An 18,109-nucleotide genomic window follows, 5' to 3' on the forward strand; every position below is an offset into this window, starting at 1 on the left:
CGTCTCATTACATCATAGCAGTGGACCTGTGAGATCTTGGAGCTGCTTGACGTCTCAGGATTGTCTGACATGAGCCTGTTTTTACTTCAGTGACGTTTTAACCTGCTCCTCAGTATCCCCAAGGATAGAAAAAACACACAAAAAAGAATAGAAAAGACAGTGTAGTACATTTAAATTGATCGAGACTAACTGGCAAGTAGTTTTAGACAAACACACACACGGTAAAATACATTTCCATTTTTGGGAATTGAAGCCATCAAAAGGTAATTTAATGCGAAACTGTTCAGTGTGTGGTTAATATTTGAATTGGCCCTGGCAAACATGGGCTGGTTCCTTAAGGTACATGCATTGCTTAATTTATTAGCATCACGAGTAGGGGTTTACAGACTTCCATGCAACAAACTGCCCTTCCATCCATAGGACACCGCTGTTAAACACATCTGGAATCCCACACGAGTCAGTGAGCCTAGTTGTGCGTTCTTCGGCTCTTTCCCTGTTTGTGATCTTTGCAGCGCACAAACAATTTATCTTGTGACACTTCAACATGCTGTCCATCATTGGGACAAAAAGACGTCCTACGGAAATGGAAAAGATGTTGACATTGTGTAAAACAAAGTGCAAAAATATTCAATTTCTCAGTGTGTGTAAGAGTCCACTAGGTGGCATTAAAAGTCTGTGGAGGTGTAAATGTAGATGACTTGTCTCCAGTGAGGTGGGACAGTGGGACACTGTAAAGTTAATTGAATCTGAGAAAGTGTACATTTAATCTTTATTGAACTCATCTTAGATGAGCGGGTGCAGTTTGTTTACTCATTACTTATTTAATGTACTATTTCCATGATGTAGTACTATTTCCATGATGTAGCACTGTATATCTATAGTCCACTTCCCTCCACTACATTGATATGACAGCTAGATGTTTTGTTTGAAATGATTTTTCCATGATCACCAGCTTCTTAAATATGATAAACGTCTTTGCAACACTAACAGTAAAACCATCTTTGAAAGGTTGGTTGTAATGTTGCTTACATTTGGTGTTTGTAGTATTTATAAGTCAGATTACTAATTGATGATTGAATGAGAAACTAGAAACAACCTCAGATTTGGCCCTGAATTTGGACGAATAGATAAGCGACCTGTGTTGAGTGTTGATTTAATTGGGGCATTTAAAAAAACAATGAAAATCTAAAAGGGGGGGGGGGGGGGAATTCAGGGGGAATTTCACTTTTTAAATGGGCTATGTACAAATCTAAGGTATCTGAGCTGTACCTCTCCTGGGTCTCGCCTGCTTTGACGTTGATCTTGCCCACAGTCAGCAGTGGCTTTCTCCCCCGGCCGCCCCAGGGGATGATGTTCTGCACCTGGTTCCACATGTTCCTCCACAGAGCCGCTCCCTCCCACTTCAATTTCAGCAACATCAGATCCCCCAAGTCCCTCTCCAGGGTGATCAGGAAGGTGTGGGTCTTATTCCCAGAAATATTTTCAGTACTGTTAGGAGTTTAAAAAGGAAAACACAAAAACAAGGTGCACACAGTGAGATTTCTACAGCAGGTAACATCTTGCTGTCTCATTTCTTTATTACCAAACAAAGGGACGGGCGCCATTTAAAGCAGGCCAGCACAAGATATTTCCTCTTCTTACACTGATTTGCCTAAGGCTCTCTGACACAGACCATGAACACAGTTAGGAAACAGCGTCCTGAGTAAATTATTCACTCCATCATCCCCTTTTATAGTTCACTTTCATGCAGCAGATCCAGTTGTCTCCATGCCCCCTTTTCTTTATAAGGTCGAGAGCCCAGCTGCATATTGCATGTGTCACAGACAGAGTGCACCAAGCGTGTGAGATGAACTGTAAGCCCGATGGGAGGTAGTACAGTACTCACACAACGATGGGGACGTCTCCACTCTCCTCCTTTGTTCCAGTGAGCGAGATGGTTAGAGAGGGCTCGATCGCCGCTATCTGGTTGACAAACTGGATCCTGAACTGGTAATGGTAAACTGTATGGAAGGAAGACGAAGGTGAAGAAGACAAAGACGAAGATGGATTGAAAGAAGTAGGTAAAGGGGAAGAAGAACAAGAAAGACACCAATTAACAAAGTAGAAAATTAAATTCATTGTTAAATCACTGAATTTCCACCAAAGACTCAACAGTGTTGGTCTGCAATATATAATACAATTTACTTGTGATAAATAACTGCATTTTAAGCTTCGTGGTTGAATTGCCGATGACGACCACGTACGTTTGTAAGGCATCTGAGAGCGTGTGTTCAGGTAGAGCCGCTTATTGGTACCCCGGCGGACCTTCTTGATGTTGTAGCCCAGTGTGTTGCAGCGGTTCTTCCGACACTCCATACAGACCCCTTTGTCGAAAGCACGTTTGTCCCTGCAACTGTAAGCAATGCTCTGCTTGTCTTTATTCAGCACAGAGTCAATCAACAGATGGACGGAGCGCTCGTGAGCACATTTCACTGTCTGCTCAAAACCTGTGGGAGGAAATGAAAGTACAATAAGTACAACAAGACTTCAACACATCATTTCTAACAGAAAACCTTGTCCTGTAGATTGAGAGGCTGCTGAGGACATTCATCATGTCTGACCATGATTAGCAGATTGACTTCATCATCACCAAAGTCTGACATCCCTCAGACTGTCTCATTAAGGCTGAATCTGATCTGCTCCTCGGGCCTTTCCTCTGAGCATACTCTAGCCTGGAGGCAGCTCAGCTTCAAGGGGGTGGACTGACCTGAGGAAGGCACATGTTGCTAATTAACTTGCGAGGGTGACAGATGCTGTTGTGGGACCCTCACTATCATATTATGCGGATGTCTTTTTGCTTGAGAAGCACCATAGATCCCAGAGCCACTTAAATTTGACTGAAGGAAATGAAACACATGCGTCCTAGCAATTTTGTCAACAATAAATAAATAAATTAGTATCCAAAATATTCCTTCTGAACCAGTGTTTTGAGGTGGCAATGAAGAAAGAAATATATCATGACAGAGCAGAGGAAGAGACAAACCAGTCAGTGGTTAAGCAACAAAACACAATGCTTCAATTAGAGTTCTGCACTTCATCCACAAATGGGTACCAGGAAGCTGCGTATCAGGTCTGACGAGGCCTACACATTGTGGACATTTATGCTCCAAAGAGTTGCAGTGTGTTCTCTGTCGTACCGAGGAGCCCGTATTCGGATATGTGGTTGTAAATGCTGTGCAGATCACACCCAGGTTGGAATTCTCCTCCGTTGGGGTAAAAGTCATAATGTGCCACAGCTTGCTTGATGCCCACACTGAGTCCCAAATGTTTCTGGGTGAAGGTGTGGATCGCGTCCACAAATTCAGCATCGTCAGGGGAGAGTCTGTCCGTGGGAGACATTCCTTCAAACAGTGGCCCCGCTGGATCGAGACCTGAGCAGACGTTGTGCAATAAAGAGGCATTTAGTTACAGAACATATACTGTATGATAAGCATTATATATATATATATATATTTCTTTCGGGCCAGTGGATTTTGGAAGCACCTTCATTGCTGTAACCTTGTAAGAAATCCTCACCTGTAATTCTTCCAATCTTCTCTGAACCTTCCAGATAGCTTCCTGCAAATCCAGAGATGTGAGCCCCAAGGCTGTAGCCGATCAAATGCACCTTTCTAACTGGGTACTGGTAGTGTATCTGGTGGGGGGTTGTTAGGGATACATTACATTTACATTAGATACCTCACTTACTCATGTTAAACAGCGAAGGTAGAATTTCCACTGACCTGAAGTGACTGCAGCAGGTGAGCTATGTCTTTTCCAACAGTGCGCGTGCTCTGTGCAGCTGTGGGGTAGTGCGTGTGAGCCAGGGACAACCAGTCCGTAATCACCACATTGATGTCCATTAGATTTGTCTTCAGGGTTCGAGCTAACCTGAGCACCCAGCTCTCCATCACACCATCAAACTTGGGAAAGAAAAGACAAAATAACTCCTAATGATATTGGTTCGAATCTTATTGCCCTCGATAAAACAAAAGTGAAATATTGATGTGTGTAAATGAGTTTTTAAGCATTTCAGAGAGTCTCTGTCATGGGGATTTACATGTGAGACAACCCCAGCAACAAGTAGTCCATGCTGGCCTGAGTTCCATGTTTTGTATGCAGTGTTTCAAGTCAGCCAAGTGGAAGCAAAGGTGACCTTACCGACCACCCGTGAGTGATGATGATGATGGGATTACTGCTGTTGAAGCCACAGGAGGTGAGCGTGTGCAGCTGCAGAGGATCCAGTGTGCAGTGGTCCTCACCTTCTGAAAACACCCTGAAGACTGAGCTGCTGATGTACGGCTCGTTCACCTTGAGGACTACCCTCTGCTCTCTGTCCACTGCACCTCGGGAATCCAACCGCAGAAGAGTCATTTGTTTGTTCTTGGTAACTCTGCATAACTGAACATGCTGAGGTAATGGATGTGTTTACTTTTGGATTAATGATTACAAATGTCCCGGTCCACTCGAGAGCAGAAGAAAGGTTTTAATGAATTGCCAGGCTCATCCCGTAATTTGTTCTATAAACTCCTCCTTGCTTAAAATGTTGAAAAACTGCAGCCACAGTCACTGACACACTTTATAGATCCCTTTACATAGAAATCGATTATTACATTTCCTTCATGGTTCATCGTTGGATCCAGTGAAGCACATCCATTTAATTATTGTAGCAGTTTAATGCCAGAAGCCCAGGCGCCTAAACGCTTGATGGTACAGTTGCCATCTGATGAGCTCTGGCTGCTGAATCCATGAAAACATTTTCACAATGAAATGAATGAAAAGCTATATTCCGTATTCCACCTTAGCTCAGCTCATTACACAGTTCAGTGTCGTTCAGTACATTTTAGGCAGAGCATTTGATAAGTTGTTCGATTACTTATTTTTAACCATAAGGTCTTCAGATATTACAAAAAATACAATATTAGATATTGCATTTGAGGTGTTGGTTATGGCATGAATCATTGATTTTACTTAAATCAACATCATACTGTTTTTCATTTTAAGTCTGTTATATATCTGAATAAAAAACTCTGCATTTGGGGCCAGTGTTCTAAAGATGTCACCAGGAGCTTAGTATTAATTACATGATTTGTGGCTTAGAATATTTGAACTGACAGAATGATGTCTGAATGGGAGTCATACAACAATATGTAGCGTGTCCATTGGAACTTGCAACAAATCACTTTAAAAAATAATTTCCAAACAGTTTACTCACCTGCTCTATTTTCTTTGATTTTCCTTCCATTGCTAACATGATACATACACAAGAAACAGCACAGGAGTCGGACCACAGACATGTCGCACACAGACACTTTGGTCATCAATTAAAGCGACACTGGGGATCACTTCAGGTGGAAATTTAGCAGGCAAAAAGCAGGTTAAGCAGAGTCTGTTGATAGGATCCCTTTGGTTACCGGTGTAGAAGTGTTTTAAAGACCCTCTGGGCTGTACCGTGCTGAACGAGAGAGGACTTCTGGAGTAATGGTTATGGATAAGAAGGCATTGGGTCCTGTCCTGATTGGGCGCAGGTCAGGCCATGCTAGGGAACACATTGTGAAAGAGCAAAGGCTTGAACGCGGGAGAGGGGGGGGGGGGGGGGGTGCTGGTTCGATGCGATGTTGACTGAGAGGCAGAAATGATCTCAGACCCTCCTCATGTCCGAACCTTTAGGTGCCAGAAATGTTCTTCCTTGTCTCGGTCTTGCAGGAATACAACTTCCAAGCCAAAAGTTTTGACTAGATGAGGAAACTTTTCCTCGGGCAGATGTTGTTCAAAATGATATTGGTGTTTATATTTACTGATCCAACAAAAAACATAAATATGTAGATGAGTTTTCAGCGTGCTGTTTCAAGTTCACACTCGTTTTTCTTTGTAATATCTGTGGTGTTTTAAGGGAGGGAGCTTTTTACACATTTTCACTGCACTGTGTGTGTCGCAGGTGTATGATGTGAGCAAGTAAATATAGTACACAAACAGGGTGAGTGGTCATGTTGACCCTCACATACTGATGCAAGGGTAGACCTTACACACTTAAACCCTTTGTTCAAAAATAAATAAAAATAAATCTTCAATATTCTTTCTTCCTAAAATGAATACTCTGACACTATGATTGGTCTTTATTGGGCTGCACAAAAACGTTTGACTTACAATAATCAATACTAAATCCAATCATTTGAATGGAAAGGGAAAAGCAAGAAATGAAAGCAAGTGTGTCGAATGCTCAAGTAGGAAAGATCCCTTGAATGATTCAATAACACTTCCTGTCTGCGTGTGTCTCTCTGCTTGTTGTGATGTTCTGTACCTTTGTAACATTGTAAGGATTTAGTTTACTTTCCATTTAGAAGTACACCAAAAGCCAGAAATAATATTTTCAGTTCAGAAAAAGAAAAAAACTGACTTATATCACTAGTCACACTTATAAAAATATATTGTTACTATAGTAAAAAAATTTTTTTAAAGCAGATGCCAAAGAGTTAAAGTCCCAGTTTGATGTATTATGTCACATCTGGAAGAGCAAACATGATGAACCTTTGCTTTTCCAAGTACTGTGTGTATATATATATATATATATATATATATATATATATATATATATGTATATATATATGTGTGTGTGCGTGTGTAGGTGTGAGTGTGTGTGTGTGTGTGTGTGTATGTGTGAGTGTGTGTGGGTGTGTGTGTGTGGGTGTGAGTGTGCGGTTGCTGCTGGGTCTCTGCATGCTTTTCGGGCAACGAATCAATGCTTTTATAAAAACATATTTCCAAACACGACAGCTTATCCTGGTAAGAGAAAACCCAGCAACTAAGTAGTACAAAGAAGAAATAACATGAAGCAAACCTGGAGTATTTTGGGGGATTTGGATGAGACTCTTTATGAGGTACAACACAAAGACTACCTATGCCTTTTTTTATGATGTTTCTATGGCGTTCTATACAATGGTATTTTTCAGATATACCGTACTTGGACATTTGGGATTTTAGGATTTCTTACTTTTCAATGACTTTTTTATGACATGGTGTAATGGTGCTTTTTATGACATTTTTGTGACATATTATACTAGAATGAATCATTTTTTAAACGTATTTTATGACCTGACATGGTCTTTTGAAATTTAGCATAACATGCTGTGCTATGGTATTTTTACCACGTTTAGTGACTTCTATGACATTTTGTGGCATACTGTACAATTACTTTTTAAAATATTATCAAATATAATTATTATACAATATGTTGACCCTACTTCATGATGACATACTATACAACTCTTTTTGATGACATTTTCAAAAACCTTACACACTATATTAGGACAGTTTTATGACATACATCACTGTTTGTTATGATATTTTTATGGCATAACATACGATGAGTTTATGATGACATTTTGATATTTCTAAAGCATATCATTCTATAATTGGTTTTACTATTAAACTATAATTATTTTAAAATGGTTTATGGATATTCTACTAGGAGTTTTTATATTTGTATTACTAATTTTACGTATACAATAACTCATTTAACACCTGAAACATTAAAGCTGGTACTGATTTCCCATGTGGTCCTGGTAATACCTACCGTAGCAAGAACTTCCAACGGGATGAATATGAACACTTTGCCATGTGTTTATATTTCTGTCTTAGTTTGAGTGTTGTCACGGCAATAGCGGTACCACCATGCAGGATGCAGTCAATACGTTTTAAAAGTGTGTAGGTGGGATCTCAGCAAGGGCCAAGTTTGAATATGTGTGAGGTCACAACAAAGGCCCCATGGGTAGGAGAGGTAGGAAGTGGGTCCTTTTCCTACGTTTCCATTGCAAGATGGACTCTGGATCGAAAAAACTGATAAATAATGTAGACAATCTTTATTCAACATTAAGTTGCACAGCTAATTCATGTTCATTAGAAAAAGCAAAAAAGCTGAAAGAAAAGATATACAAAAAAATATGACTTTACCAGACTAACTACCTCTCTGGAACATCAAGATGTGTGACAGGGAGAGATAAAATTACAAAAAGCCATATAGGGTCTGAAGTATATCGCAAACTTCCCATGAGTGTTACGATCGTTCTGGCCAAATGATGCAGGGCATGTTTAATCCTTCTCACAGAAATCAGCATTTAATGTGTGTGCCTCTGCCCTTTTGTCACATTCTGTTTCACAAAAATAAAACAAACAAATGGTTGTAAAACAACAGTCAGTGCATTGCAATATAATCCCACAGTTAATCCCACAGTAAATAGTGTTGTGTAAATACAAATGAGTGTATTACTGTTAGTACATGTTAAACAGATATCAACATTAATTTATATGTTTATGCATCATTTTGTCTCCCAGCCTGGATAACAGTATTTTATTCAAAAACATGGATTAGAAAATTCCCATTTCTGTGCTCCTACGATAAGAAGTGTTTAAAATCACAACAACACGGTTAATAAGAGAGTTCATTTTTACCATTCCATGTATTATTGTTTGTTATTGTGCTTCTTTACACTTTTTTTATCTGAGTTCTAAATGTAAACAGTTTACTGTCAATGTTTGCATGTTGCTCCTAATACAGCATTTTCACCGACATAATACACAGAGGATGTCAGTAACATTAGCAAAAAGGTTTCTGCTGAAACTAAAATAAACGTGTTTTCTTTTTAATTCTGTCCGTTACGTTATGGCTTGTCAATATCAAGGGTGTGTGTAACAACTACATCTCTAATCCAGCAATATAACAATGTGCAATATAATGTAAAGTGTGCTGCAGAATTATGAAAAAGACTTAATGACAATGCCAGGAAAATCATTTAAGGCTGAATTTTCTACACAACCGTGATAAAATGAGAGAGAAAGAGAAAGTAATCAATCAATTTTGTACGCACATGCAAAGGACGAAGATAACCTGAGGAATGAGGGTGTCCCGATGGCTAAAGGTTTTATGGATGAACATTTTGACATAAAATAAATGTTTTACTAAGTGCTACACATATTAAATGCCCATGTTTGTTCGGTACATAGTAATAAAAATAAAAATGAAAAATAAAAATGCTGTACAGAAACTTGGCAAATAATTCTAATGAGAGGAGATGATCCTGGATATGAAATAAGAGACTACGAAGGATACTGCACATCTACATTGCAGAGAAAACTCTCCATACCAATATACCTTAATAGCAATCAATGACAGAGGCCTATACTATACTGTAAAGAGACTATTACTTTTACAAAAAGAGACTTTAAAGGCTTAATAAAACAGACATGCAAATTTTATAAATGACCATGGAATTGTGTAGCCAGATCAAATATGAAACTGCTTCATGTAAATGAATTAACATTTTTACCTTTTGAATGGTGAAAATCTGCTGTGTTGTTGCGCTGCTAACCTTGTTCTAAATTTTAACTCAGAGTTATCATTTCATATTTGTCCTGGACGTTGTTCTCCTCCTGTTTTTCAGGCTCAGTGTGGTGCAACTCAATAAAGAGGAAGTATATGCCCGCTCCCACAGCTCCGCCTACCATAGGCCCTGCTACAGGGATCCACCACCAGCAACCTCCAGCTCTGCAGAGATAATACATGGCATTATACACAGCAATGACTACCACAAAATGCAATTGCCAATGTATTTACAAAACATTAAACGCACTAAACACAACATAAACCATGCCATATTGGATAATCTACAACTGAGTCGTCGATGGAAGGGTTAAAAGGTAGGCAACCTCAAGAAACCATGTTTCAATAACTTTTCTTATTGCAATTTGCATGAGAATTTTTTTTCCCCTCCTTATAAAACCACAGAATGGAATGTTAGAGTAGTTTTTCTTGATAAAACCATTATGCATTTAACTGCATTTATTATTGGCATCAGAATCAGATATTGTGTACTAATTATGTTCATTATTTGTAGATACCACATGTTTTATGTGAATATTTACTGTACTTTTGATGACATGTTTTTGGGACATTTTTTGTATACTATGAATGAAATGTATGACAAACTTTATTAGTTATATTGCATTACATTCAATGATGTCTCTGACATTTTGCAATATTTTAAAAACCATTTAAAAGAACAGATACTTTGGAGTTTCGTGATTAAACTAAGCAAAACATTTAAAAGAAAATCGAAGACCCCTGGTTTAAATTTGGCTTTTTTGCAAATAGTAAGATGATAAGATTAATAACTCTTCCATGTTGGTACATATTTAAAGTTAAAGCGAGTAGCCTGTTAGCTTAGCCAAGAACAGACACTGCAGTACATTAAATATATTGTTTGTTTAATCAGCCAAAGCGTAAAATATCGTTAAAAAAAAATTCCTGGAGTGTCCGTTTTTTAGTTTAACTAAACTAAGCTAATTAACAACTTTTGTTGTTAATTATATTGACACGTGAGTACATGCAGTACACATTTGAAAGAAATAAAGTATATGATCTCCCCAATTTGTAAGCTTATGTCAGTATCATCCTACCAGAGGTGAGTTATATGCAGTTATCCCAGATTACAGTAGTCTTAAGGAGCTCTGTGTGTTACACCAACTGCATGCGTCCTCTTTTCACAGATCCAGAGGCAGATTAGAGTCCTGCAGGTCAATGTGGCTGTCTGGAGCCTTTACTGCACGTTAACCGGCCTGATACACAGGCCCTGAAACGGGTCAGCTTTCTCTTCTGTAGGCACTCAGGAAGTAGACCACAGAACGGAGGTGGATGGATTATAGACTTTAATCCTTGGTCACCGCTAAGATGATCAAGCCGGGAGACAGTGGGTCACATTGACGCCACATGGACAATGTAGGTAGCCAAGTGCCAACCTCCAATAGACTGAGTGCATTCGTAGCCACTGCATTTATGTCATGAATGTAAACGATTATTGAGACTCAGCAAACACTCATATAATAGCATCAAGAGCTGACATGTGCATTGAAGAAATCTTGACATATGTATCTACCTACCGGTATCCTGTAGGATCATAGCATACAGACCCTGCTGTTGTGACTCATTTAGTTTGTATGTATGGCATTGCAGTGCTACTTCTCTCATGGGATGTTATTGCTATTTGTTTTGTTAAATAGCTATTACCCTTCAACATTGATGTGATTGGGTGTATCGAGTTGTCTCTAAGTGATAAACTATATACATTTGTACTACTTATCATTTCAAAAAGAGGAATCTTAATGAATATCTGTTTGATGAAATAAAATTAGTGCGTGTGTACAATAAGGAGATCCTTTTAGGAAGAAGGACACTGAGGATTTCGGGAACCTGAAGTAAATGGAATTGTGTGATTTGTGTTTAATGAATGAAGCATTGAATATTTCATCAGTGCATGCATTCTCTCCAAATTCACTTATATTTCAGAACCCTTCTTCAAAATGCAGGAAATACATAAAACATTCATTCAAATTGTCAAGACAGCGGAGCCCGGAGCTACAGATGCGGCTCTTGGTGGTGGATAGAATAGAGAAGCCAGCTGCGTGAACTCACTTTCTTACATAACACATAGGGCACGTCTCAGGCAGTGGAGAGAGTGTGAGTAGTAGTAAATAATGGACCCCTAGTCCTCTCACACCAAAACTGGCTTTCATCTTTCTGACAATAATCTCAAAATTGCTTTGCTGGATGTTCATATTTTATTCTTCTATTCTATTCTTTTATTTTTTATAGTGAAAAGGCACGTCTCTTTGTGGGGGTTTTTTTAACTGTAAATTTACCTGAATACGTCCACCCCCCACCCAGCCACAGCCGTGAAGAACCGCGGGCCGAGGTCTCGTGCTGGGTTTATCGGATAGCCGCAGTTGAGACCCATGGACACTCCGATGGCCATGATGATCAGGCCAATGCACAGAGGCTCCATGCCTTTTGGAGCACCGATATTCTTCTTGTCAGTGATGGCCAGGATGCACAGGATCAGTGCAGCGGTCGCAATTACCTTGAAAACATAAGCATCAGAAAATAAGCAGCCGTAGTAACACAAGTCAATTTAAAATAACCCATGACTACAACGGCCTTTATAAAGGAAGCCTGCAATCAAGAGAGCATACCAAATTAGTCGTATTAGTGTTGTTGTTGTTGTTGTTTTGGAGTTAGCTCAGTGACCTCTGCCCTCTCTTATTTTGTATAAGCTTATTAGGGGGCTTCCCCTTTCCCCTCGTTTCAGTCTGTGTTAGGCAGCTTTACTACACAGCCCCATATGGCTATATCATGTGCATTAACATGTTATGTAAAAATGTTTGTTTTGTTTAATTTGACAGATTGTAATCAGACCATTTACGTGCACATGCTCTGAGATTCAAAATGCCCATACTCAAATGTTGCCGTTTTTGTTATGGTGTAGCTGCTGTGATTTAAATAATGGCTTTATCAAAATATATTCAGTTAATCTAAAACACAACCTCTTATAAATGTGAATGCAGCTCAAATATATTTGATAAGGAGAAAAATACTAATTAGACGATTTGCATCCCTCCTCGTACACATCCACAACAGATGGAAGCTATTCTCAGCAACAAAGCTGAATTTTTCATACACCAGCAAACAGCCTTCATGTCCATGATTACAATCATCCATGACTGCACATGCAGCTCTGCATGCTCCAGTTGCTTCCATTTACACAGAATCCTGTTGGGAAACTTTTTTTTTTAAAACATTAATTCAGAACAAATATCCATCATATCCACGTGCATACCAGGGAAGTAATTTATAGATAGCAAGTTATTCTGAAGCCCCACCTGGTCAACAAACCCGTTAAGGATCGAGAGGTGTTTTGCTGGATATGATGCAAATATGTTGGCCGTGGAATTTGCACCAGTAACAGTGAATTCTCCATTGGTGTATTCCATCAAAGCATCTGTGGAAAAGAAAATACAACCAATATAAGCAACTTTTTAAAAACAAACTCCCCTGATAATTGTGTTTTATTAATCTTATTTATTAGTCATGAAGCAGGATTATACTGTAGCTAGATTACCTCACCTCAGACAATGTTTGACACTTGATAGGACTGGATTTCCTCTATAAGGTTATCTGGGTATCTTATGGTGATCCTTCCTGAGACAGTTCTCTTGTTGTGATGACATTTACACATTTACACCCACCATAATACAACCCATAGACAGCACAGGATCCAGCAAAAGCCCCCAGGAATTGTGCCACCACATAGACAGGGAACTTCTTTAGAGGAAGCTTCCCCAGGATCACCATGGCCAGAGAGACTGCAGGGTTTACATGGGCTCCTGGAACAATGCAAGAAAATAGATGAGTAAAATAGCTTTAGCAAAGCCTCTTGGGTCTTCTCTTACACCACATAAGTGACCTGAGTTCGGTGGATTTACACAGAAGCTGTCTGATCATTTAGTGCCTGGGTTCAAACCCTCTAGGCTCAATCCTTCTCCACATTCGGGACATTTTCAAACAAAGAGCGCTCGGCTTGTGGTCCTGTTTTTATATATTCTATATTGTCTTCAAGAGACGTGTTTGAACACATTTCAGTCAAATGTTACTGGGCTGTGATGACAGTGTGGGGTTGTTTATTTAACACTCTGGGTTCTTGGCTTTGACCCCACTGTGGCAACACCACTGGGGGTATCAGCCATGCGCCCATTGTTAATCTCCTCATTCTGTTCACCACCGCTGACCAAGACAACCAGCCAGACCGGCCTGCCTGAATTGCATCTGACATAATCTGCCTGAATAAGGCACACGTAGACCGCGGGTCATTAGCGTGACCATGATGTGTCACACTTTCGGTACGCTGTCATCTAAAGTCCCAGACTACAAAGTGGAAACGATTGTGTTTTCATCTCGTATTGGGCCGTCCTGCCGGGAAAGCCTAGTGAGCCGGGCTTGTCACACCTGACCCCCCTCTCTCCAGAGACCCATGGCCCAGTAAAGCTCATTAGTCCAATACCTATGATCATCTTCAGAGATGTCGTTGGACAGAAGCTTCCCACTGCGCTGTGAACCCCGGGGCTGAATGGCCCAGTCATGCAGCAAAAGCTCTCCATATATTAACCTCCATGTCCCCAGGCTTTTCTGCTTTTCCTCTGAAGCTTTGCAACTCTTCTAATTAAACACGTAGCATGACTATAGTCAGGACGACCAACAACAACAGCCATCATAGATTCTATGGAGATGAAAACATAGCCTTGCTCGTCTTTTTTCCATTCTCGAAAAAAGGTAAATTTATCGATCAATAATTTTGACATTTCTATAGATACAAGATCAAAAATGCAATAGAAGTAAAACACATATGACACTAATACAAGGATACAAAGTAGAGGAAAAGTTTAATACACATGTTATTATGTACCCTGTGTTTTAAGATGCTGGTATAGCATCTTAGTGGTTCCGTATTTATGCTATAACTGTCTGCTTGTTACGGCATATTTAATCATATTTAAACAGATTTGCCATGATGCGTTTATTTTCAACAGTATATATAAAAGACACACAGTCTATAAAAATGCAGATCACAACCTTCAATACAATAGGTACCTTGATTGTTGGTTAATGGACACACAAGCCGATGAGAAGCACTATGACATTTCACTACCATCAGTCGCTATCCCTGTTGGCAACACACACAGGGCTCTTCTTGTTGTAATTCTAGAGGAATGTACCTGAAAAAGTCCAATTTGGATCTCAGGACACAATATCTCAAGAGTTTAAGCCCACTGACACCGCTCTCTGAAAATCCTCATTATAGGATGGAGGAAAAGTATACTCTACAGAAAAAAACTCTCAATGTGTATCACTAAGGATTGACTTCCAGACCAGAGAAGAAGAGAGTATGTGTTCAATTTGCTCCATTATATAACACTGCTAGTCCATAACAAAGGTCTTTTGTCTTCATAAACCACTACTTAGTGGGCAGTTATATCAATTATAATGGTGCTGAATGAGCAAAGAGACGGTCAGACATCCACGAACAAAGATCACATCGCCACCCCATGAAAACACTCGATGATGCCTTTTGGCTTTGTTTCTTTCTACAGGCCGGACCTCAAAAACCTGAAATGGTCGGACACAATAAGTCCCTCAATGATCTTAATTATTTTTTAATTTCTCTGAAGAAAATTTGCCAAACATCCCTTAAATGTAGCTTTTAAACTATTTATTCGCCTCTCGTTGTATCACTTTGAACTTTAAGAGGTGGAAAGGTTTTATCACCTTGGCTTTTGGAAACTTGCATTTTTACAATATTTTCTGGAAATGTTTGACAGATAAATCAATTAATGTTCAGAAAAATGTAAAAAGGAACTAAATAGCTGCCCGAGTTGAGAATTATTCAGAGTTGTTATGAATGTGAGCTGTGCTTATGTCCATACATAGTGTGCGTCCTTTTACCTGACACTCCCCCCGCCATGTAGATGGCCATCATGACTCCCAGAGTAAAACCAATGTGGATGGTCAAAGGCTCCCCGAGAGCCCCTTTGCTCAGCACTGTCTGGGCCACTGAACCACATCCAAAGAGCTGGGACACACACAAGAACAAAAACACAAAGGGTGGAGGTAGGAAGGCTCCCTGTTTTTAATTATTCCAATTATAACCGTCGGTAACACTGGCACTCTTGTCCACCAACAGCCTCAGACTGCCACAAACAATTTGCCTTTTCCTGGAGCCTCGAAAAAAAAAAGAAAAAAAAAAGAATACCCCATGTATTAGGTCAAAGGAAGAAGTAATTTGGACAAAAGCAACGTGTTGGGAGGAGAACAGTTGTCCAATAATGAAAAGGGCTGTTGAGGAAGCTACATCACTTGGGGACAACGTGGAATCCGAGAGGAGAGGGACGAGCTCAGTGGTGGAGGCGAGGACAGTCCAGACTTTACCAGCATCAGGAAACAAACCTTTTACTCTTTGCTGCAGATCATTTGGTATAATTTAACCATCGCAAATGTTTTTTTGCATAACCTAATGACAAAGACTTACTGACGTATTACGGGGATAATGACCCATATTTTATGATAATTGTACTTTTGGAGGAGATGTGGGGAAGAAAAACACACATCAGTCACATCTTGTTATCATTGTCAGGAGCAAATTACAGCTGCACCACATCAAAGAGAAAGTCTGTTATTCCCATAATATACTATGTGTTAATAGAGACATATAAGAGACAGCAGTCCCTGGAGACCCAGTTTGACACCTTATTAGCATGCTGGTTCAAAGCTTTAAAGCGGCTGTTTAAGCTGGATGACAGGTGCAGAGGGAGGTACTCACTATCAGGACAAATATCCCCAGAAATTCCGCCAGGAACTCCTTAAAGATGTCCTGCCTCAGGCCAAATCTCTCCTTCATCTTCCTCTTGCTCTCATTTTCCATTTCTCCCCCCCCTGCCGCTCCTTGAAGTCTCCCTCCGATCAGAACAAACAGCTAAAAACTCTGAGGGAGTCTCTGTGTGGTTGTCGGTGCCGCCTCCTCCTCGGTGCGCTCGGGCCGTGCAGGTTGACAGGCACGCTAAGCCTTTTGCATCTATTTCCCTTTGTAACCACAAGGGGTCTACTTGGGATTATAGAAATAAAGACACCAGATTGTTATCCTTAACATCCAGAGTAATAACTAAAATTATTAATGTGTTAATATGCATTTATATTTGCTAGTCCATGCAATACAACTGCATCGCAGCCCGTGCAAAGTATATTGATGTAGATCACTAAACTCAAAGCCATGACACACTGATATATGAAATGTAAACAAAATAATATAGGAAAATAACTCTCACTTCGGATTGATAACTTGAAAATCTCAAACGCATCCATTATCATTATAATGCCTTCGATATTTGATTCACTGCAGACTTTTAGCAGTGAAATATTTCTTTTATTATTTACACCCTGGCTATGAAATGTGTATATTCGTAATCATTTAGGAAGTATGAAAATATGGACTTCGCTGTGAATCAAAATCAAATGTTAAAGAATTTCAATAAAGAATTTGAGTTTCAAAAAGATTTCCATCAAATCACTTTAGAAATGTATGTGTTAGTTTTAGCTGCTAATACATCAATGGTGTGCTTTGGCGCATTCAGGTATTTAAAACAAATTAAAAATTCAAATAAAAAAGAAAACAATTCCAGAGTCTGTATATATCGTCACGTGTCTGTTTAAATGTCCCTCGACAATGTTTAGATTATGGTCGTAAAATGACATTACATGTCATTTAGCTTACGCTTTTATCCAAAGCCACTTACAATAAGTGCATTTCCACCGTAGAGATACAAACTCAGAAGAACAAGTAACAAGAAAGTACAATTTTCATCAATGTATTGCTGAATGCCAAAAGAAAAACTATATTTCAGATTAGACGTGAGTGTCACTTTTTAGGCTGTCTGCCTGCTGTTGCTGGAGTATTTATAGAATGATCTCCCTTATGTGGAATTACAGCACATTTACTACATCTGCAAAACCTGTATTCATACACGTGCTTTTCCGGCGTTTAGTCGACCTCTTTAAAGAAAATACTGATACAATTTAAGAACATAAACTTACAATTCTTACAAATAATTTTCCTTATCTTATTTAGCTTATTTGTAAATACTGTTACATCTTTAAATGTGTAGTGTGTGACTTGCGCGGGACCCTGTCCGTCCAACAGAGGGCGCTCCATGAATACATTTGAACCGCCGCCTCCCGAGTTTGTCACACGGGTCTTACGTCTTATCTCCAGTTCTCTGTGCTCTGTGAAAAGGTGAGGCGACAGGCTACGGATGGGATGTTTTCAATGCATTAATCAATGTCACGGTTTCAGACACGTCCTCTTTGATGTGAAACAGACACGTTGAGAGTGTCGCCCATGCTGTGAAAAAAGGCTGATGTGCTGATGGAGAAACAGCATCCTCCGGGAATTTGCAAATGATGGGGCTGCATCTGTCTCCACACTCCTTTGTCCTGTCAAGGGGCTCCGATTATGAAATCTAGAACGTAAGGACCTCTCCGCTGATTGAGTGTATATCAACAAGCCTTAGCTTGTTTAAAAACGACATTGTTATTCCACTGACCACAGGTATTTCCCTAAACCAAAAATGATCTTCTGATTCGGCCTCTAACTGTTGCATTCGTGGGAAAAAAACAACAACACATTTGCTTCCATTCCTTTAGTTTCCTGAGACAAGA

The 18,109-nt window shown here is 39.6% G+C and overlaps 2 protein-coding genes across 3 annotated transcripts; both read right to left on the reverse strand.

Moving 5' to 3' along the window:
- Positions 1-77: 77 nt before the first annotated feature.
- Positions 78-5,552, reverse strand: lipca (lipase, hepatic a). 2 transcript variants are annotated; one of them, XM_037487872.2, is made up of 9 exons: positions 5,234-5,552; positions 4,180-4,358; positions 3,762-3,941; positions 3,556-3,673; positions 3,177-3,410; positions 2,244-2,486; positions 1,886-2,000; positions 1,270-1,488; positions 78-575 (listed from the first exon to the last, which is right to left on the reverse strand). In XM_037487872.2, exons 1-9 carry the CDS (start codon positions 5,337-5,339, stop codon positions 467-469), a joined length of 1,503 nt encoding a protein of 500 aa, XP_037343769.2. In that variant the 5' UTR covers positions 5,340-5,552; the 3' UTR covers positions 78-466. The 2 variants fall into 2 exon arrangements, with proteins under 2 accessions (XP_037343769.2, XP_037343779.2); XM_037487882.2 differs by having other exon boundaries at positions 4,281-4,358; positions 5,234-5,550.
- A 2,351-nt stretch (positions 5,553-7,903) lies between these two features.
- Positions 7,904-16,356, reverse strand: aqp9b (aquaporin 9b). The gene is made up of 6 exons (XM_037456959.2): positions 16,218-16,356; positions 15,344-15,470; positions 13,093-13,230; positions 12,727-12,845; positions 11,710-11,927; positions 7,904-9,559 (listed from the first exon to the last, which is right to left on the reverse strand). Exons 1-6 carry the CDS (start codon positions 16,317-16,319, stop codon positions 9,397-9,399), a joined length of 867 nt encoding a protein of 288 aa, XP_037312856.2. The 5' UTR covers positions 16,320-16,356; the 3' UTR covers positions 7,904-9,396.
- Between the last annotated feature and the right edge of the window lie 1,753 nt (positions 16,357-18,109).

This window comes from Pungitius pungitius, chromosome 4 (genome assembly GCF_949316345.1).
Source record: "Pungitius pungitius chromosome 4, fPunPun2.1, whole genome shotgun sequence".
Taxonomy (NCBI): Eukaryota; Metazoa; Chordata; class Actinopteri; order Perciformes; family Gasterosteidae; genus Pungitius; species Pungitius pungitius.